This window comes from Diceros bicornis, chromosome X, assembly GCF_020826845.1.
Source record: "Diceros bicornis minor isolate mBicDic1 chromosome X, mDicBic1.mat.cur, whole genome shotgun sequence".
Taxonomy (NCBI): domain Eukaryota; kingdom Metazoa; phylum Chordata; class Mammalia; order Perissodactyla; family Rhinocerotidae; genus Diceros; species Diceros bicornis.
In genome coordinates, this window is record NC_080781.1 from 12,968,755 (window position 1) to 12,992,163 (window position 23,409).

General features: G+C 39.2%; 1 protein-coding gene across 5 annotated transcripts in view; it reads left to right on the plus strand.

Annotated features, from left to right (window-relative positions):
* Positions 1-1,556: 1,556 nt before the first annotated feature.
* ZRSR2 (zinc finger CCCH-type, RNA binding motif and serine/arginine rich 2) overlaps positions 1,557-23,409 on the plus strand; it is a 30,997-nt gene continuing 9,144 nt past the window's right edge. Inside the window, exons 1-9 of one of the 5 annotated variants that reach the window (XM_058535481.1) lie at positions 1,557-2,421; positions 4,120-4,292; positions 5,081-5,631; positions 6,041-6,120; positions 8,931-9,009; positions 15,160-15,268; positions 15,479-15,565; positions 18,666-18,704; positions 19,324-19,442. In XM_058535481.1, the coding sequence (XP_058391464.1) occupies positions 5,591-5,631; positions 6,041-6,120; positions 8,931-9,009; positions 15,160-15,268; positions 15,479-15,565; positions 18,666-18,704; positions 19,324-19,442 (554 nt within the window). In that variant the 5' untranslated portion in view covers positions 1,557-2,421; positions 4,120-4,292; positions 5,081-5,590. Of the gene's footprint in view, positions 2,422-4,119; positions 4,293-5,080; positions 5,632-5,678; positions 5,897-6,040; positions 6,121-8,930; positions 9,010-15,159; positions 15,269-15,478; positions 15,566-18,665; positions 18,705-19,323; positions 19,443-23,409 lie in introns of those variants that run through there. The other 4 variants (XM_058535483.1, XM_058535482.1, XM_058535484.1 and 1 more) reach the window with 4 other exon arrangements.

Here is a 23,409-nt window from a genome sequence, read left to right on the forward strand (position 1 = left end):
GCAAGGATTTACTTATATCTGGAAATCCTTTTGCATTTCTGAAGGTCAGATATGTTACATAAAGTCTTGAACATATAGAAAACATATGCAGAACATTTTAAAGAAAATGCTTGAAGTGCCTAGCACTTAAAATTCTTTCATGATATATTTACAGAAATATTTTTTAAAAGACTGGCAATATAATAGTCTGTAGTTTATAGTATTATCTTGCATTATTTATACACTTTTATAGACTATGATGATAATATTTTTCCACAATGACAGAACTCTCTTGGCTTTTCTTTAAAACTGTCTGAACTTTATTTCATTAGTTGAAGTTCTATGCAAGGCAGGTGATCAACATAAATCTCCCAGTTTACACAGTGGTTTAGAAGACGTTTGCTCCAGTAATAGAGAAAGGCTCTATCCGCTTTATCCGATAGGCTAAAATCTAGATAATTCTACATATTCTGAGGAATCCATGCCACTGTTGCCCTTGCTTAAAAATATCTTGGAATGTGTCTATCTACAAGCCTGTGTTCAGACTCAATATTGCATTAATAACTAGTAGTATTTCTTTTATTAACGTGCTAGTCATCTGACCTGCAAGATAGGGTTGGATGAATATACTTAACACTACTGAACTATACACTGAAAAAGGTTAAGATGATAAATTTTGTTATGCATATTTTACCATAATTAAAAATAAATAATTCAGTAGAACAAAAGATAAGGTTGGAGTTGTATGTGCAAGTTTGGGGGGATATCTCTGCTCTAAAAAAAAGGGGGAGGTGAAGGCATTTGCTCCTAGGGTGCATGCCTTCTCTGGGAAAGGGAAGCATGTATGCCCTAGGAAATGAATAAAATTCTTAAAAGGATAAATGTGGGGGAAAAAAGTTTATATTAACTTAATAGAATTAATCTGTTTCAAACCATGGTTGTCTTTAAACGGGAAAACACGTAAGATATGCATTTTCCAGGGCACACAGTCTTCCCTCCTAGGCATCTTGCAAACTCTTAGCACAAAATTCTATCGCAGCGAGTCTTCCAAATTGGAGCGAGCACCAATGTACAGAATGCACTACTTGCCCTTATATCTTAGAGATACAATGGATGTATGGATAGGGTGTGTCCTGGTTCGCCACGCCTGCTTTACTCACACCTGGTGTTCTGGTGTAATTACTAACAGCACCCTCTTTCACGCTCCGCTGTAGCCTGGTTTGCATCATAAATTCTTGGTCACCTTCTTTGCAGAGGTTATGGAAACTGCCTTGGGGGTGTGGTTTCTTCCATGCCTTAGTCATATGGTCCCCAAAAGGGTGCTTTCAATTCCCTGGCTACTGATATACCCTAGCAAGAAACTTTTTGTCTTTTATCCTTCCAGAAGTGTTTTACTCGTATCTTCCTAGACATGAAGGGGAAAAATGGGCTTGAGGTCTGTCAAAGGGCTTGAGAAAGAATTTTGTATTAAAATTGCTGCTCATCTTCATATAATAAAACCCTTTCTTTACAATACTAATTTACAGTACTAATATTTGTTGATTGACTTTTTCTTCCCATTAGTTTTTTTGAGTCTGTAAGATGTCTGTAAAATTAATGAGACATCCTTTAACATGTAGATCAGAAAGTGACTAAAAAACTCCTAAGGGATTTATTAGAGAAACAGGAATGGAAAGAACCACCCGCTCCTCCTTAGCTCTCCCTTCTGTCAAACCAGTGCACAATCGATCTGCTAACATCACCGATAGGGCAAGCTGCCAGCCCCTTTCTCCTTTGCCAGGGCTACATGGGTCAGGGTAAAGGTGGCTATTCTAAAACCAGGCATCTGCCTCAAAAAACGTTTAGGAAGATGTCTTTTCCTTGCTCACTAGGGGACAATTCTTTTGGCATGATATTAGCAAAAATACAGTATTGTAATTACTTTAGGTATTTTTCTGCATCACTAGAAGAATCAACATCATTTACTTGATGTTTATTCTGCTTAATGTTTTATTGTCTTTTTAATCCAACTTTGTTGGTTAAGTTCTTTCATGTAAAATTTTATTGATCAAAAATGGATATAGTTCATTTAAGCAAATAAGCTCTAATTTTACCATATAATTAGTACATATAAACAATACTGGCTACTTAACATGTAAATAGTAATGCATTCATGTTATTAGGAACTGAATGTTTGGTCCCTCCACAATTCATACGTTGAAACCTAACCCCCAATGTGATGGTATTAGGAGGTGGGGCCTTTTGGGAGGTGATTAGGTCATGAGGGTGGAGCCCTCATGATGGGGTTAGTGCTCTTTAAAAGAGACCCTGGAGAGCTCTCTCACCCCTTCTCCCATACGAGGTCACAGAGAGAAGACAGCCTTCTAGGAACCAGTAAGGAGGTACTCACCAGACATCGAATCTGCCGGCATCTTGATCTTGGACTTCTCAGCCTCTAGAACTGTGAGAAATAAATTGCTGTTGTTTATAAGCCACCCAGTCTATGGTATATTGTAATGGCAGGACTATGACACTTGTCCCTATGTATATTTTGTTTCCTGCTTTTTGAATTCAACCACTCTTTAAAATTGGTACTTTGGTTTGGGTTCTGGGTGGGGATATGGACTCTGCCACCATTTCTTCTCAAACCACCAGCAGTTGTGTTGCTTTGAGCTTATCACTAGACAAAAGAATCAAGTAATAAGAACTATCACTGGATAGTTCTTTCCTCCAAAGAAAACTTTTAATCAGTTGTACAAATATAGATTTGCATGCATTTTTCACATTAATATGCATTCATAAGTATTTTATCTTTCTATTTTAAGTTATAATCTGGAAAATATATAAAGCCCTTGGCATAGCAATGAGGGTTGGAAAGGACTTGAGACCTCACTTTATGTCCTTGAATAAATCTAGTGACTAATACTGAAATTAATGGTAGGCAAGAAATGAAATGTTCTTTCCTGAGAATTTCTGCGTCGACTATTTAATGAATCCTAGTACCATTGTCCCACTTGAGCAAGAAAAAAACAAATTAATTGAAAGAGTCCCAACCTGGCATTCAGAGAGTAGATTTTTTTTTCTTGGTCTCCCTTTATGCTTGCAATAAATGAAAAATACATTTATGGATTATTCTTTGATCATTTTATAACAATTTAGACATCTTTAGTGATAGTATCTGTTACATCATTTATATAAGTAAAATATTTTCTTTAACTTTTTAAAGATAATCAGCTATTTTCTACTGACAATGTAAAAAAAATTTAGTCATTTTCCCATAGAGGGGGGATGAACTGAAATACACATACCTAAGAATAAGTAGATGTTGTATTTCAAGCACCAAGAAAAATAGAAAATATATGTTATGTTGCAGAATAAAGATAACTTTGTTCTATTTATCAGAATATCATAGTAGAATGTATCTTTGCATTAAATTTTTACATACCTTATTTTTATCTTGTGATTTATCAAATTCAAATGATGGTAACTCTAGTTTGGAAATGGAATTGGCTTTTAGAGTAACTTCTGTAATGAAATTAACTTGAGCAACTCAAGCTTGTTCATGAAACTGAATTCAGTGGTTAACTGTTGAAGATAAATGCCTAACTCCTATAAAAGGAGATTTACATTCATTTCTAAATGATAATAAAATCTAAGTCTGTATCCTTTTTTAATTAGGAGTATCTTCCCAGAAGATGTTCTTACTTACTGTTCTGATATGAAGGTCTGGTCTAATTCATAAGAAATGTTACAGCAACCCAGACACTGACGCTTTCAGAATAGCAGTAATTCTCAGCATAAGTCCTGGTCACAGGAACTAGCAAAATTGGTGATTTGCACAGCTACATTTTGTGCTACTTGAGGCTTTCTCTAGTTAGGGGCTATAAGTGTCAAGTCTCCACCTTCAAGGAGTTTTAAGATTTAGTGCAAGAAGCAGATTTGTGTAGACAACAAAGTACAATATAGTATGATAGGTGTTATAAAAGGTGAGATACTTGTGCTGGAGCACATGCAGGACAGGTACCTAATCCACACTTCAGGGGGTCAGGAAGTTTTCACACCTATGATGATGATGATGTTCTAACAGCTAATGTTTTGGGGACACTAACTATTGCCAGGCACACAAGATAATAACTATTATTATTATCTTGATTTTTACAGATGAGAAATCTGAGGATTAGACATTGAGGAATTTACTCAAGATCAGAGAGTCAAGGCTTGAGTTTCTAGTCCATCCACCTCCAAAGTCTATGTTCCTAATTACTGATGCACTGAGCGGGACGAGGTCAACTTGGAGGTGTGTTACTGCAAGTGTCTTTATAAGAGGCAGTAGGGTAAGGCTTTATGCAGTGTTTGGGCTTCTGCTGAATGATTCCAAGGAGGGACTAGGGGAAGCAGGGGCAGTTTAGTAATTGGGTGTCTCAGTAATTTTGATTTGGAGGAGAGAGGAACAAAGCTAGGCTAGGGAAGTTATCCAGTCACTCAAAAGACCGGGGTTAATCATTTTGCAGATGCAACTTGTCCATGGGAGAAACATTTTTTCTTGGTCTGTCCCTGGCCTTGTGCATGTACATCGCAGTCTAATTATTAGCAGGGCTGATTTTACCTTCTCAGTACCTACTCTCAATGCCTCAGTTTAATTCCTTGTCACCTCTCACCTAGATTGTGATATTCCAGCTTTATCCTTTATATTGCAAACCAGAATAATTTACCTAAACCACAAATATAACCAGAACAAGCCTCAATGTAAAAACTTTCAATGGTTCCCTGTTGCCTACAGAACGTAATTAAAGCTTCTTAGCATGACATACTAGGCCCCCCTATTCCCAGCCCACCTCTACCTCTATATTCCTTGATACTTTCGAATTGCCTTTTAAATTCGATGGCCAAATTCTTGCGGTTCTGGCAGATTCCAGTTTCACCTCTCAGTGCCTTTGCTTATGCAGATTTACCTGCAATTCAATTCCCACCCTTCTCCACCTGGGTAAACGCCATCTGTCTTCAAAACTCAAACTCAGACATCAGAAAGCTCTTCCTGAATCCCCAGGTGGACTATGTTAAGTAAACGTAGTTGCCTGTACCATATTATCTAATCTATGTAATGGTCCTTCTCGGCCTCTAGATTGTAAATTCCTTGGGAGCAGAGGTTGCACCTTTGCAACCCTAGGAGTTAGGTTCGCCTACAGAGCCGGCAGGTGTGAATGGAAGGAGGCGGAACCTGGATAAGTCCGACTGGGAACCCAGGGTTGCGGCTGTATGTGGGACGAGGCTTCGAGAGCGGATGAAGGGAAAAGAGTGAGAAGTGTGACTTGAACCTCCTGTCCACAAGACGCCTATGGTGTGGGGAGAGGTAGTGATAAAGCACTGGGGAAACGCTAGGACGGTAGAATCACTTCCAGGGCGCGGCAGGAGCCCCAGAGGAGTTTTCGGGAAGGAGACATTTATTTGTGCAGGGTTTTGGAAGACAAGCCACCTACAGGAACCTCCCGTCTTCCGTCTTTGGTCCGCCCGGAGAGAAGCACGCTCCCCGCCGGCGAGAGGCCGCGCGGCACCTGCGCGTGCGCGCCACCGCGCGCTCTCTTAAGCCCGCCTCTTCCGTTTGGCTCCTGGGGGGCGTGGCGGCGCTGGCAAGATGGCTGCGCCCGAGGAGATGATGTTTCCGGGGAAACCGAGGTAAGCTGGGTTGGGGGAGATGAGCTGGCGGGAAGAGGGGACGGAGCGGGCCGAGGCTGGGCATGGAGGATGTGCAGGCAGGAAGGAAAGAGGAGCTGGGCCAAGCAAGCGAGCTACCGCAGCAGCTCGAGCCCTTCCAGGAGTGCGCCCCAGACTGTCACGGGCGTCCGTGGGCTCAGGGAGGCGAGCAGGGAAACAGGTGGCGGGATGGTGAAGACCTGCGGTCTGTCTGGGCGTGGAAGGGCGAGGCGGTGGTAAATGCATGGTCTGTAATTAAAACACGGGAAGCGAGATTTTACTCCTGAGTACCCGGGCGATTTCCTGTCAGTGGGTGCGGAGGAGAGGGGAGCTGAGGCACCGCTGCAGGTGCGACCACTGACGCTCGAGTGTGCCTGTCTCGTTTTTCCAGCCACAAAAAGTACAGGGCCGCCCTGAAGAAGGAGAAACGAAAGAAACGTCGGCAGGAACTCGCTCGATTGAGAGACTCAGGTAACGAACTCATTCTGTTTTCTGTGTATGAAATTGCTCTCCCCACTCCCTTCGTAACTCGAGGCCCCAGTGTCAGAAAGAAGCCAAGTACTGTATCAGATAAAGAATTGTGGCTACTGCCTCCCAAGTGAAATTATGTTAGACCCACATCAGAAACAATGTTAACATACTAAAGAAGGGGAAACAGTCATGGTAAATCATCACCCGCTGATGGTGTGTAAGTATTTATAAAGTATCTAATATTACAGGTGCAGGCATCATGAATTACAGCAGCTAGCACAGCCCTTGCACATAGTAAGTATTTGGTGAATATTTTTCTTTGTATAACCAGCGGGAGTCACGAGTTTCAGACATTTTGCAAGTTTTTCTCGAACTTGAATAATATAAGAAACCCTTTGTTGACTCAAATTATTAATGTTATTTAAATATATATAAGCATAAAACTAGTTATGAAACTGTTATTTGTCTATGAAACAATATATTTACAAGTTACAAAACCAAGTAAAGTTACACATCCAGTAAAATTCAAATCTACATTAATGTAATGTTAGGGACGATGGGAAACATGCTCACAGCATGAATATGATACTGACTGGAGTTTGGAATGCCACTACTACTGTTGCCCTGTGGTTATTTACTACCTATTTTTTCTGTTAAAATACTGTGGAACCTTCATCTGTACTGGCCATGGTATCATCTGGCCTTCACATGGGAGAATCTAACATTTATATCAAACCTACCTGTTTAAATATAATGAAGTTAGTACTGCTAACTTAGTTATAAAATTATATAGTAGTTGTAAATGCAGATGGAAGCACTGAAATCACACAGGCATACTGGCTTATAATGGTTGCCATCCAGATTACCCAGAATATGCTTATTAAATTATCCTAGACAGTTCTTGAAGTCCATAGACCATGGCCTCGAGTAACCAGGAACCTCAGGCCTTTAGAAACATAGCCATAGAGGTTTTATTTACCATTAGAGTTGCCGAGTAATTATTTTAGTAGCAGTACTTGGACTATTTAGAATGGAAGGAGCAGTGTGTTTACCTGCAACCTGTGTTAGCACCTCTTCTTCGTTCGTTCAAAACTGGTCCACTAGAGGCAAGATAAAGCATCAGGGATAAAAGGGGGAAAAAAAGCAAGTTGCAAAACTATAGCAGGATTCCATGTATAGTTACATGTGTGATACATGTATAGATACATTGTACTTATATGTATCCTTGCATATATTTGATTGTAGGTGTAGAGAAAATGCTACATCCAGAACTGTTAGTGATCACCTCTGCAGAATGTGTGAGCTTGGTTTGAGGGAGGATGAGGGGTTGAGTGAGTCAGGCAACAGATATTTTTGAGTATCAGCTGTGTGCAGGCAGTGTCCAATCTATGGGCATAGCTCTGTAAGTCAGTCAGTCATAGCCTCTGTGCCAGATTCCCTGGAAGGCTCTTTACGAACATTAGATCATTTAATTATCTGAATAATTAGGTATTGTTCTAGGTGAGTTAGAACTTAAATTTTTTTTTTTTACCTATTTTTCTTTTAATTTCAGGTGCTGAAATAATAAAGTTTACTTGCTTAATAAAAGTAAATTATTGTAATTATCTAGGACTGGTATTGATTAGACTTATACTCAATATATGTGATAGACACAAAATCTTTTTCCTTCAAGCCTGAGATCTGTTACATTTCCTTAAGATCACTTCAGTTTCCCTCCTTTTCTTTTCAAATTTAAATTCTGAATAGGAGGAGATCTAAGTTGTTATTATATTAAATTATTTTCCCATGTTTTTATTTTGAAAATGTCCCAAAGTACAGAAATTTGAAAAAACAGTACATTCAACATCCATGAACCCTTTACCTAGATTGCCAATTGTAACATTTTGCCTTACTGTCTCTCTCTACATATAGATAGATATATGTGTACAAATTTTTCTGAACCCTTTGCATGTCAGTTGCAGATATCATGACCCCTCATCCCTAAGTACTTTAGCTTGCATCTCCCAAGAATAAGGACCACAATACCAAACTTGCACCCAAGTAAAGGAACAGTAATTCGATGGTATGATATACGAGCCATATTTGAACTTTCCCAAACCAAGATTGATTATTTTAAAAAGCTCAAGCCAGTTGTCTCGTGGAATGCCTTGCATTCTGGAGTAGTCTGTCTTCTGATTAGCTTCAGGTTACACTCTTTATGGCAAAATACCACAAAGCTGATGCTGTATACCTCTCATTGCATACATCAGGGGGCCTGTAATGGCGGGTTGTTCCACTCCTAGTGATGCTCAGTGTGGTCAAAGTGTTGCCAATCATAGTGCTCCATTGTAAAGGATGTTGCCCGCTTTGTAATTAGTACTCATCTGTGGGCTGATATTTTGAGATGGTATAAATAAGTATCCTCTTTCCAACAAGCTTTCATCCAATGTTTTTAGCAACTTTGTCTAAATTCGTTCTTACAGTGGGGTTGCAAATGTAATGACTTTTCTACTTAAGTTTTGCTACATATTTTAGTTGCCATTCTTCTGTAAGGATGGATGTTCCCTCCCACACCCCCACCACCTTTTTGAGTATCACTATGGAACCATCAATTTTTTTAATCTAATGTGTTATCTACTACCATTATTGTTCTTTTTGATACTCACATTGTACCAAATTTGGGTGGTTGGAACCCTTATTATTAGAAAGTTTTAAAAACAGGTTCATACCGTAATTGTCAAGATTTAAGATTGTATCTGTTTTTCTTCCTGATTATTAACCAAGGTTTTGCAATACTCAGCTAATATAATAAAACATTTAAATTCCCTCAGGACTATCACAGGAGGAGGAGGAGGACACTTTTAATGAAGAACAACAACTAGAAGAAGAGAAGCAGTTGGAGATAGAGAGGTCAGCACTAATTGAAACCTTTCTTGTGAACCCAGTTATTTTATTTGAGTATTCTAAGTCTTTACTAAGTAGTATGGGTGTTCTTTATAAACTCTTGTACAAAATAGATCTTACAAAATACCCTAGATAAACTATTTAAATCTCTAGCTGAAAAACTAGATGTTGTCCTTTTTTTTAATGGAAGTATTTTTCACTGTTTTTGCTAATTTATAAATGTTTTTGGAAAAAAATCCAAATAATTAAGAAGTGTAAAGTGTGAAAGAGCTTCAATAAACTCAACACACTCAAAAATAGCCACTGTTAAGAATATAAGAAAGTGTAGATGTACTGTACGTGTATATTTCTATAATGGAATAATATTTATACATATTTTTCTGTAATGGAATAATATATTTTTCTATAAATTGCTTTTTTGGCTAAAAATGTAGGACATTTATTTCAGTGTTGATGCAGAGACCTAATTCAACCATTTCAATGGCAACATAGTATCCATTGTATGGATGTAGCATAATTTCTTTGTTCATAATTTATAGTTCTCTACTGATGGGCATTCAGGTTATTTACCATTAAATAACATTCACTTACTATGTACTATTAATTTACTATTATTTACCGTTTACTATTAATTCACATTTAGGTTTTTTACTATTATATAAAAAGTTGCAATGATCCATGATTATATAGTCATGCATTGCTTAACGACAGGGATACATTCTGAGGAATGCATTGTTAGGCTATTTCGTTGTTGTGCGAACATCATAGAGTGAACTTATGCAAACCTAGATGGTATAGCCTACTACACACCTAGGCTGTATGGTACTAATCTTATGGGACCACCGTCGTATATGCTGCCCGTCGTTGACCAAAATGCCATTATGCAGCACGTGACTGTATATCCTTGGCAATTGTCCTATTATTTCCTTTGGAAAATGCCTAGAAATGAAATTGTTGGGATCAAAGGATAAGTACACGTAAAATGTAGATGGGCAGGTGGAAGGCCTCCCGGTTTGCAGTTTGCAGCCCCTCCGACAGTGAATCCAGGGGCCCATCTCCCCATACCTTCACTCGCACTAGGCATTCTCAATTTTTAAAACTCCTGTAGTGAATAGTTATATTTCATTGTTTCAAATGTACGTTTCTTTTTTTATATGATAAATACATATTTATTGAGGTCACACTGATTTATAACATTATATAAATTTCAGGTGTACATCATTATATTTTGACTTCTGTATACACCATGTTCACCACCAAAAGTCTAGTTTCCATCTGTCACCGCAAATGTACATTTCTTAATTAGTAGGGTTGAATATCTTTTTATATATTTTATTACCTATTTGTAGATTGCTTAAGTCTTGCACCTTTCTCTTTTGGGATACATTTTTTTAAGTTTGTTGTGTAAGCAATGTTATTACTTGATTAAGAATATTAATCCTTTATCTGTCGTGTGTGATGTATGTTTTTCTCATTTGTCATCAGTCCTAACTTGGCTTAGGACATTACTTACCATAATTTGATTTTCACATTGTCAGCTTTCATCATGATATCTGGCCTTGGTGTCTGACTTAAAAAGGCCTCCCCCATCCCAAGTTGACACAAATAGTCTGCTATTTTTTCTCTTCAGTATTTTTCAGGGGGAATAGTTTTTTTTTTTTTTTTTAAGTGGCACACAATAATGTGAATGTGCTTAATGCTACTCAACTGTACACTTAAAAATGGTTAAAGTGGTAAATTTTATGGTATGTATATTTTGCCACAATAAAAAATAAATTTTTTTCTCCTTTTAAAAAATTTTTATTTATATACACTCTCTAGGTATTTAGCGTGTTCACTGGGAATGTTGCTTCTTTTCTTGTAATCAATTTATCTACCTAAGCACATAAATAGGTGGAATTATCAAAATGCACCCCCTCCCCCAAATGTAGTAATGATTGAGAACATGGAGTTGGATTCAGCCAGATCTGCATTCCAGTCCTGGCCCTACTACTTACTAGCTGTGTTCAAGTTGCTTAATCATTCTAAGTTTCAATTTCCTTGCCTTAAATATGGAGATAAAATCAATCATCGTACCTGCCCCATGGAAGTGGGGAAAATAAATGTGGTGGTAACTGTACAGTGCTTAACACAATGTTAACAGATAGGAGAGGCTGTCATAACTCTGTGTGTTCTTATTATTATAGGTTTCTGTTATGATGAAGGGGCCGGCCCAGTGGCGCAGGCGGTTAAGTGTGCGCACTCCACTGGAGTGGCCCAGGGTTCGCCAGTTCGGATCCCGGGTTCGCACCAATGCACTGCTTGGCAAGCCATGCTGTGGCGGCATCTCGTATAAAGTGGAGGAAGATGGGCATGGATGTTAGGCCAGGGCCAGTCTTCCTCAGCAAAAAAAAAAGAGGAGAATTGGCAGATGTTAGCACAGGGCTGATCTCCTCACACACACAAAAAAAAGATGATAGCATGAAATAGGGCAGGGATTTTTTTTGTTTTGTTTTCCCATTTATTTGAGAAGCTTCTTTTAAATCACATACATGTATCTTTGTGTTCCTTTGATCTTTGTTTATTCCTATATGAGTTGCATAATACTTTATTGGTGAAAAACAGGAAAATTATGTGAAAATACTGCATGGCTTTATGTACTACTTTAAAGCAGACATATAGGGTCAAAGGTAAACACAGCTGGACATTAGTTAAAGTGATGAGAGCAGATTTTATTCAGTAACTGCTAACAGTAGGAGAATGAGCTAAGCTCCATTCCAATTTGTGCAGAGGCGATTTGGGCCTTTTAAAGGGAGAATGAGGGAGGAGGGGTGCGGGGGCCCAGTAGTGTCAGAGAAGTGAAAAAGTGCAAAGGATTGGTCAGTGTAAATGTGATTAGGCCCACGGTGTTTGTTAGCTGGCAGTTAGGGAAGTTAGGATTCTATCCTCCCACAGAGACTTGGAGACAGAGCCCTCATCCTTCTTAATGATAACATTTCCAAGGAATGGTTCTCAGGTCCTTGAGAGAGATGCTTCTGAGTTGTGAGAGACACATATTCACAGTTATGAGCCCCTTCTAGTAAATGCTCTAAGAAAGGGTTGGCAGAGGCCTATCATCAGGTCTTGGCTAGAGCAAATAGTCCATTTTCCTGGTGGTGTAGATCTTTCTCAGGCAGGCATTTTAATGTGGGGCGTGGGGATTGGGGTCATCCTAGGGACACAGCCATATGCTGCCAGAAGCCATGCTAGAGTTTGCTCAAGTCTCCTAGTGCAGGGGTTTGATGGAGGTATGTGCCCAGGGTTCTACAATTCTCAATAATGTATTCAAGTTACTATTTTTAGTAAATTTAGTGATTTTACCTTCATAATGTTTTACTTTTTTGTGGTCTTAAATTTATATACACTTTGGTTCAGCTTATTTACAATTAATATGTTCCTCAGAAAATTCATAAATCAGAGTTCTGCACACTGGAACATCTATATATACACCCTGTAAAATGCACAGGAACATTGACATATGCAATATGCCAGTCTCTATTATGGCTAAAAGATGTGCTCTTGGAATCTGTAGTTGGAAATGGAATATATTTTCCTATAGAGTATTTGAAATTGTGGTTGGGTCCTTAGTCTAGACATAAAACCTTATTTAACTCCTAATGTTGCTAAAGTAATATAGAACAATTTCTTACACAGTCGTCCCTTGGTATCTGCAGGGGATTGGCTCCAGGACCCCCATGGATACCAAAATCTGAGGATGCTCAAGTCCCTTGTATAAAATGGTGTAGTATTTGCATATAACCTAGCAATCCTCCCATATACTTTAAATCATCTCTGGATTACTTATTATACGTAATACAGTGTAAATGCTATGTAAATAGTTGTTACACTGTGTTGTTTAGGGAAAAAGGACAAGAAAAAAAGTCTGTACATGTTCAGTACAGACGCAGCCATTGTAGGCCTTTCCATCTGCACTTGGTTGAATCTGTGGATGTGGAACCCGAGGATACGGAGGGCCAACTGTATTTCATTTTCCTTTTACAAATTCAGTGGGAAAATGCAATCTAGGTTCTAAACACCGTGTTGGCTAATAGACTTTTGAAATATAACCCATCTCTAAATTAGAAACTTGTGATATTGGATGTCTGAGACACTTATCATTTTAAGATAACATCACTCTTTATAATTGATCATTTTTCTTTTCAAACACCACGTCTGACTAGGCAAGAGAAACAATAGAAAAAATAAACAAATGGGACTACATCAAACTAAAAAGCTTCTGCACAGCAAAGGACACCATCAACAAAACGAAAAGACAACCTAACAATTGGGAGAAGATATTTGCAAACCATACTTCTGATAAGGGCCTAATCTCCAAAATATATAAAGAACTCATGCATCTCAACAACAAAAAAACTACCAACCCAATTAAAAAATGGGCAAAAGACCTGAACAGACATTTCTCCAAAGAAGATATACAGATGGCCAACAGACACATGAAAAAATGTTCAAAATCACTATCAGGGAAATGCAAATCAAAACTACAATGAGATATCACCTCACGCCCGTCAGAATGGCTATAATTAACAAGACAGGAAACAACATGTGTTGGAGAGGATGTGGAGAGAAGGGAACTCTCATACACTGCTGGTGGGAGTGCAAACTAGTGCAGCCACTGTGGAAAACAGTATGGAGATTCCTCAAAAAATCAAGGATAGAACTACCATATGATCCAGCTATTCCACTGTTGGGTATTTATCCAAAGAACTCGAAAACACCAATTTGTAAAGGTACATGCACCCCTGTGTTCATTGCAGCGTTATTCACAATAGCCAAGACTTGGAGGCAACCTAAGTGCCCATCAAGGGATGAATGGATAAAGAAGATGTGGTATATATACACAATGGAACACTACTCAGCCATAAGAAACGATGAAATCCAGCCATTTGTGACAACATAGATGGACATTGAGGGTATAATGCAAAGTGAAATAAGTCAGAGGGAGAAGGTCAAATACCGTATGATTTCCTTCATTAAGTAGTAGATAATAACAATAAACAAACACATAGGGACAGAGATTGGATTGGTGGTTACCAGAGGGGAAGGGGGGAGGGAGGAGGGTGAAAGGGATAATTCAGCACATGTGTGTGGTGATGGGTTGTAATTAGTATTTTGGTGGTGAACATGATGTAATCTATGCAGAAATAGAAGTACAATGATGTACACCTGAAATTTTTACAATGTCATAAACCAATGTTACTGCAATAAACAAAAAATTAAAAAAAAAATTGATCATTTTAAATTGGACATTCGCTAATTTATTTTTATAACTTCTTGTCGTCTTGCCTTAAAACCTGTAGCTTTATTTTATTTTATTTTTTTATTTTTTGTGAGGAGATCAGCCCTGTGCTAACATCCGCCGATCCTCCTCTTTTTTTGCTGAGGAAGACGGCCCTGGGCTAACATCTGTGCCCATCTTCCTCCACTTTATATGGGACGCCGCCACAGCATGGCTTGCCAAGCAGTGCGTCGGTGCGCGCCCGGGATCCGAACCAGCGAACCCCGGGCCGCCGCAGCGGAGCGCGCGCACTTAACCGCTTGCGCCACCGGGCCGGCCCCCTATAGCTTTATTTTAAAGACATGATCACGATGTGGTTTTATTTTCTTTCTTTTGGCAGTTTGGGTGCTTGGGGCAAACCACGGGAGTCTCTTAACTGAATGGAGAAGCAGTCCAAAAGTTTATGGCAGAAGGTGCCAGGTTTTCATAGTGCTGCGATCCTGCGATTTAAAAATGCATAGAAGAGGAAGGATAATACTTTCGGAATGTGAAAAACTAGATGTTGCTTTGAAACTTATCATTCACTTTATTGACACGTAAACATCACTATGGTCAAACTAAAGGGAATTCTTTTATGTAAAAGATGTCATGGACTATGAAATGGAGAGTAGTGGTTGTTAAGCTATGACCCTCTAGGAAGATAGTTGCTGAAATCTAGTGCTTTTCTAAGACGCTACTCATATCTTCTGGTCCTCTTACCCCCACTTAACTGCTTTCAAGAAAATATCTTTCATGACAGTTTAATCATTCCCAACATGTCATTTTGCTCTCATATATGTGTGTGTGTGTGTTTGTAGATTAATGCCCATTTCTTTTATTTGATTCCATCATTACATCGATAGGCAAAAATTACATGAGGAGTGGTTGCTGCGGGAGCAGAAGGCACAAGAAGAATTCAGAATAAAGAAGGAAAAGGAAGAGGCAGCTAGAAAACGACAGGAAGAGCAAGAGGTATGCTATTAATCAGATAACCAGTTAACTAACTAGTTAACCAAAACAACTCTCATTAAGAGTTACATATCTTGAACTTAAAAAAGAGGATATTATCCATTTTACCAATGTTGTTAAAGTTTTTCATTTATTTGCCCCATGTGTTAAATGTTTTCAAAAAGTAGATCTGAAAAAAAAAATTACCTTCTGTTTTTTTTTCCCCTTGTAAAGAGAAAGTTAAAGGAAGAATGGGAAGAGCAGCAGAGAAAAGAGAGAGAAGAGGAGGAGCAGAAGCTACAGGAGAAGAGAGAGAGAGAGGTGATTCCTGTCACAGGAGGATAACGCACTGCAGATCCTCTTAGTGAGCAGATGTGGCCTGTATGGAGTTGAAGAATAAGCTATAGGCATATCAGGGTTTGGGCTTCGTCGTCTTGTTTAGAAAGAGTTGTGTTTTTAGTATAGATAGACACTAGAGGTTCCTTATGATGCTCTTCTTTGAGTCTGTGTGGTGACAGATACCTTAAATTAAGGTTTTTCTTCAACCTTACCCAACTTACCCTTTATCCCAGGGATTGGCAAACTTTTTCTGTAAAGTGCCAGGGAGTAAATGTTTTAGGCTTTATGGTCCGTATGCTCTGTTGCAAACCTTTAATTCTGCCAATGTGCTGTGAAAGCAGCCATAGATAATATGTAAATGAATGGTTGTGGCTCTGTTCCAATACTTTATTGTTTTATTTACAAAAACAGGCAGCTGGCCCCTGCTTTACACTATGTACCACTCTAGAGCAAATGGTGTTTTTCTTTCTTTCTTTCTTTTTTTTTTTTTTTTGTGAGGAGGACTAACCCTGAGCTAACATCTGATGCCAATCCTCCCCTTTTTTCTTGAGGAAGACTGGCCCTGGGCTAACATCTGTGCCCATCTTCCTCTACTTTATATGGGATGCCACTACAGCATGGCTTAACAAGCGGTGCGTCGGTGCGCGCCAGGGATCTGAACCTGCGAACCCCGGGCCGCTGCAGTGGAGTGCGCACACTTAACCGCTGCGCCACCAGGCGGCCCCCAAATGGTGTTTTTCTGAGGGTCTGTTGTATATGGGTTGACTTATTTAGAGAATAATATTTTGTACAGTTTCCACATTTATTTAGTTTATAAAAGACTTAACCGCTTATGACATGTCAGCAAGAATTGATTGATTGAGGGAAATCAGGAACTCAAATATTGAGGAATTAGGAAATATTTTGTAATTAAATCTTGACTTCCTTTCCAACTTGGGCTATAAAGGCAATCATAGCTAACACATAGTTGCGCATTAAAAAAAGTCTATAAGCTGTATGTATATATCTTCTCTATCTTCCAGGATCTTCTAGAGATTGATTTGGTATATTTTGCTTCTGTTCCTTAATAGTGTATCTATTTCAAAGATATCACAGTTCATCTTTCCTTGACTGATTCATCACGATGTTTCTTTTCTGTAATATTGCCAAATTTGAATAGCATAAAATTGGGTGGTTAATCACCTTATCATGGGGAAAATGCATTTGTTTACATCCTAGTCATGGTAGGGTAGGAGCAGCCTCCACGACCTTTGGTTTTTGTGTCTCAGGCCATCAGTTAATTCCAGTGCAAATTTTAGACACCCTCATTTGTGCACTGCTTTCCGGATGAGGCAAGACCACGCTAGGTTTTTAGGGGGCAGGAAAATTGTTTGGAGCTTATCATTTTTTTTATAGAGAGTAATCAATTCTCATTTTAACAGTAGAATGTTCTTCAGTTGAGGTCTTTCTGGCATCAGATAAAAAGCTAAGGCTTATTTTTAAAAAGCTAAGGCTTTTGTTTCAAAGGAAATCTAGTGAGACATTAAGGAGAAGTGGGGTAAAATGAAGTAGCTTCTAAGCAGATATAAAGGGATATGCAATCTGTGTTTCTGCTGTGTGCTACACACTTCTCTAGTAGAGGGAGACAGAGCAGCGAAAAAGACAGTCCCTTCTTTCATTGAGTTAGTTTTCTAGACGGGGGAGCCAGGTGATAAGTAAGCAGAAAAGATCATTTTAAGTGCTGTGAGATAATATTAAGTGCTATAAAGAAATAAAGCAGAGAGTCATGTGATAGAGTGACTGGGGTAGGGAAGTACTTCTTTAGATTGCCTCGTCAAGGAAGACTTCTCCGAGGAGCCAATGTGTGAGCTGACACCTGAGCGCAGAAATGTCAGGGAGAAGGTCCAGGTAGAGGGAGAAGAGGCCTGAGCATGGAGCTGAAAGAAGGTCAGGCTGCCTTAATCCTAGAGACCAGAGGAGAGAGCAGCAGGGGCAGGGGAGGAGGTCAGGAGGGTAGGCAGGGTCAGATCATGTAAGGCCTCCTGGATTGGACGGAGGGGTTTGGATTTTATGTTAAGTGTAATGGGGAGGCATTGAAGAATTTTTAGGCAGAGAGTGACTTCATCTGATTTATATCTTTACCTTTAACAGATCATTCTTTTGTATAAAGAAAGGAGGGTGGGGAGCTGTGACCAAGGAGGCAGGAGTGGAAATAACGGTGACCAGTTAGAAGGCTGCTGTTCAGATAGGACATGATGGTGGTTTGGCTGAGGGCAGTGCTTAATACAGATAAGTTCACAGCTTTGGGGGTATTGAGGCAGAGTCAGCGGGACTCTAGCTGTAGACTGAATGGACAGGGGAGGGAAAGAAAGGAGGGGAATTCAAGTCATACTTGTAGGTTTTTAGTTTGAACAAGTGGGCAGATGGCAGCACCGTTTCCTCAGATGGGGCATTTGGGTGGGGGTAGGGAAGAACAAGGGTTCCGTTTTGAGCGCATTAAGTTTCCAAGGACCCTTATGTGACCAGGTAGAGTTATCAAGTAAGCAGCTAGACATAGGAGTCTTTTATGTAATGCTTTAAGGAGCTAGGGCAGAGAAGTCTGTCAAACATAATGTAAAACTTGTTTAAATGCCAAGGAGGTCAAAATTTACTGGCATATTGCAAGGCTTCCTTTGCCTTAAAAGTTTGAGATTTTTCATCAATCCTAATTATTACTGTTCATGTCATAATTTAGCATCTGTTAAATGTTTATGATGTTTCAGCTAGCATTGTGTCTTATAATATCCACTAATACCCCATCGTAAGAACTAGAATGTGGAATATATGTTCAAATATACTAAATATTACTGTTACTGAAACTATTATAAGACTGTGTTTTGCAATGTGAGCTATTAAATGTCCTATTTGAATAAAGATTCTCACCTATATATCCTTTGAAAGCTTTTCAGAAGATCTGTGCCATAGAAAGCAAATTAGAACTTGAAGCCTTTGGTATGCATGGGTTTTTTTAAGTTGTTACACATGAGATTCTTAACCAGAGAAACCAGGTGTGACTTACCTGACTTCCAGATTTTCATTAGTCCTATTTTTGCACCATTTGTAGGAAGCTGTGCAGAAGATGCTGCAGCAGGCTGAAAATGAGGTATTTTCAAAACCTTTCATTAAGAATTTGAGACCAGCAAACATTTCTTTAAAAACCCTACTTCCAGTAATGTTAATTTTGTGGTAAGCTATTTAGAATCAGGTCTGTATGGGAATCATTTTTGTGGCTCTGGGATTTAAACAGCAACAACGACAACGAAAGTTTATTGATGAAGAAAAGCAAATGAACAAAAGTGAGTCAGCTCTGTGGACGGTACTTGTTTATAGTTCTTCAAGTGTGTGTAAGCAGCATCACACACTCTTACCCCAAATGGGTGGTTTAACTTAATTCAGAGTAACTTAGATTTCTCTCAGTGGTGGTTCCCTAAAGAATCCTTCAACCCTTTTCAAAATGGATGGACAGAAGGGAAACCTTGGTGACTGCTCCTGGTAGCCGTAGTCATGACTGATGATGGGCGACGACTGGGAGCAAGAGAGCCATACAGCTCGTGTCTTACGACAACTGTTTATAAGGTCTTGATTGTGTGTTACAACTTAAACGTGTGTATTCTTAAATGAATCTGTTTTTATTTTTGACCAAAATATTTGATATACATTTTAAACCTTTAATTCTTCATGGAATTTTACACTACCAATAAAGTCGTGGTTATTTTCAACAGCTGGAAAATAGTACCACATGGCAAAATCCAGAACCACCCACAGACATAAGAGTAATGGAGAAAGATCGAGCTAATTGTCCATTCTACAGTAAAACAGGAGCTTGCAGATTTGGAGACAGGTAACTGATTTTTGCTTTATCATGTCAGAATTCAGTGACTCAGAATGTCGAGGTTTTTGAGTTCTGTTTTGGGGAGCGGCACGGGCTTGAGTCTGAAATGTTCACGATCAGGCGTTCCCCAGCTGACCATCCTCTGCCTCTCCATTCCTGTTCCCGCCATGGGCTTCCCTGGTTCTCTGCGGGCTCCCTTTCTGCTCCTTCCCCTGCTTTATGAAGACCTTTTGCTTTTTGTTTTCTTCCTGTGCTTGCATTAGTCCATGTGGGACAACTTGGATGGGGAAATAATCTGTTTCAAGAGATGGAGCAGTCCTGCTTTATTTTTTGAATGGCACTGTGCATAAAAGAGGCTTTAAAAAATTGGCACGCCCAAAGGGATATCTGTGAAAGATAGGATCCGAGTGAGTGGAGGAAAAGTATTCTAATTCACCGTTCTCAGTCAGTCTGCTCCAATGCAGGAACAGACCCTGGGGTCAAAAACTCCGTTAGCGGCTATCACTTTGGGAAAGTTACTTAAGCCCTCTGTGCCTTAGTGCCCTCATCTGTAAAACAGGGATGAAAAAATAGTATCCCGCTTATAAGGGGGTTGCAAGGTTGACATGAGTGACTGCAGGGAAAGCACTGTTGAACAGTGCTGGGCACGTGGCCAGCACGGTCTGAGTGTTCGCTGCTCTTCTCGTTTGGTATTGTTGCTTGGTATTGTTGCCCTTATTCTCTGAGACACTTTTGTTCCCTGCCTCTTTTGGATCAATGTTTTTAAAACAAGACATTTATGTGGAAAACTAAGTGTTGATGTCTTCATTCATTTAGCAAATATTTAAATACCTACTATATTCCAGGCAATGGTGATTTTTATAATTTGGCTTGTTTATGAATGAACAACTCAGAGTAGGTAAATAATTTATAATGCTGAATGAATCCATCCAAGGCAAAATCTAATTATTACTGCGCCTTCTGCAGAAGAAAAGATCTAATCATCTCTTAGTGTCCTATTAATTCTAGAAAGGGATATGAATAGGTGAATTCATATGTATTTAACGAGAAACTGTATGTTGTCGCTCATGATTATTTTATTCATAAAATTATCCATGCCACTAGTTTCATTTCCTTCTTTGATAAAATAAACCTTCTCTTTCTCTTTCTTTTTTCATTTAAGCTCTCATACCATTTTACCTTGTTTTTTTTGCGAGGAAGATTGGCCCTGAGCTAACATCTGTTGCCAGTCTTCCTCTTTTTGCTTGAGGAAGATTGTCCCTAAGCTAACATCTATGCCAAGCCTCTTCTACATTGTATGTGGGATACTGCCACAGCATGGCTGATGAGCGGTGTGTAGGTCCACGCCTGGGACCTGAACCTGCAAACCCCGGGCCACTGAAGCAGAGTGCGCGAATTTAGCCACTACACTGCTGGGCCAGCCCCCATTTTACATTTTTTAAGAACAGTGGTTCTCAATCCTGGATGCACATTAAGAATCATCTAGAAAGCTTAAAAAAAATTTTGTCCTACCTCAAACTAAGTAAATCAGAGTCTCTGAGACTTGGGCAGCCTTAGTTTTGAAATGTCCTCAGCTATTTCTAATGTGCCCTAGGATTGAGAGCCAGTAATATAGGAAATGGAACTCCTTTTATATTTTATAGCTGGGATTGTATACACCCAGAACATCTGTGAAAGGATTCACAGGATCTGGTCAATAGTGGAAGCCTCCTCTTGAGGAACTGGGAACTAAGGAAAGGAGAGAGACTTTATTCTCCTTTCTACCTTTAGAAGTGTTTCCCAAATGTATGTTTAATGTCATCAGAAATAGTAATGATTGATGTAAAACACCCCCCACCAACGAAAAAATGTACAATCAATTACCTTTGAAAGATAACTGAGACTCAATATGAGTTCACATTTGCATGGGTAGTTGAACCAAATTGCATTTAAGGTTTTTTAGCTGCAGGATCCCTCATTTATGATATATCCCTAACATTTCCTTGAATTTTAAAACTTGTGGTCATCTGATTCTGGATTCTCCTGTTGGGCATAAGTGAGAGAAGGGGAGATGTATGGTTTCAGGAAATCACTTGTCAGTACTTACTTGTAGAAAGGGGAATGGGCTATTAGGCTCTCAAAACCCACCCCTGAGAGTTGTTTCAAGGAAATATTGACAGTGGTCAGATTAGTTTGTGAACATTTCTTAATATTTTCATAGGTGTATGAAATTTCACCACAACTATCGAAAAAAAGTATGAGAGCAATTTGGGTGTTTCATTGTTTAAGTGATGAGTTGTGAAATAAAATTCAGTTATAAAATCCAGCACCATCCCTTCAAACAAAGATACTGTTCTCCTTTTACAGAGAGCCACAGTGACTCGCTCCACATCATACATCTGTTCTTTTCTGTTAAGGTTTGTCACATCATCAGACAAACACTTCCATAACCTAAGCATTTCTTTGGTTGTTTTGTTTTTGTAATTAGTACAGAGTTCAATTCTAGAACCTTTCTGGAGTTGATATTTCTTGGAGTCGCAGCTTTGAGGGCAGTTCTATTTTTTTCTCCTGAAAGAACATAATCACTGATGACAAGTAAGACTTATTTATCAGAGTAGTTATTTATACCTCACTTATTTCCAGAAGTGATTTAAAGAAGGCTCACAATCTACTTCCCTAAGTTTAATGAAAGAAATCAAAAGCAAGGAAAGGAGGAGAAAGTGAGTTGCTGTGACTGTGCAGTACATTTGGCCCTGGATTTTTATGCATCCCAGACAGATAATGAGCTGTGTAATTCTTACCAAAAAGGAAGAATGAGTGGTATCTCTGGAAAGACAGATTTTCCAGGCATCAGATTCTAAATGTTTCTCCCAAGGAACACTGTATAAAGACATTGAGTAGGATAGGGGGACAATAACTTTGATAGATATTTTATTAACAGTTGCATACGTAATTTTCATGAAAATGTCTCTTACAGAGACCTTCAATAAATGATTGCAGCCTAACTAGCATGTAACTTGATTCTATGAAGGACAAAGGTAGTGGATACCTGGAGTGCTCCCTTGAGAAAAGAAGAAGAGGTGGAGTCAGTTAGCTCTACCTGAGGGGGCATTTGGACACCCACACCATTTATTGGCCGTCCTTGGGCTAAGGTCACGTCTAACTATGTGATTTTGTGGCAGTCTTACTTGATTCAAGTATCTGAGTAATGGGTAAATAGTATGGCCTAAACCAGGGGTTCCCAAACATGGCTGACCTTTAGGCCCAGGTGGGGAGTTACTTTGAAAATATGGATTCCCCACTCTTAGAACAGATGGTCTGGGGCAGGACCTGGGAAATCTCAGTTCTTCCCAAGTGATTCTGAGAACCACAGGCTTGGTACTACAGCTTTAGACTGCCTCCTGAAATCTCTTTTGTCTTAGCTAACTTTTCAGTAGGAGCTGTAGGGCTGGCCTCGAATACACTCAGATTGTATGGACTGTCTCTAGGCCCAGTGGGAACTTTGGCTCAGTACCAAAACTCACAAATGCTCATTTGACACCCTGGGAACTAGAGCCAAGGTGATTCAGGTATAATAATCCCCTGAGCAGAATTTTAACCTTCTTAAATTGGTTCCTTGTTTAATTCTGTATGTGCTTCATACTTGTAAAATTCTGATTCACTGCTAACACTGCCAGGCAGGTTGAATTTTCACTCTTTGTTCTGTCGGTAGCTATACTTGGGAAGATGGATCTCATTACAAGGTCTTTAACTGAATAATCTAGGAGAGTCCTTTGGAAAATAGAAAATTTCACGTTAATGAACACTGATTGCACATATCTGAGCTGGGCATGGTGTGTGCAGGGCATTCTCTATGCATTATCTCACTAGGTGCACACATGTATATCACACACATGGAAAGTGAATATGAGTTAAATAAACATTTAGTCATTTGAAGGCCATTGTTTTGCTAACACTTGCTCTGTTCTTCGACTTTTTTCCTAAGTTCTGGGGATTT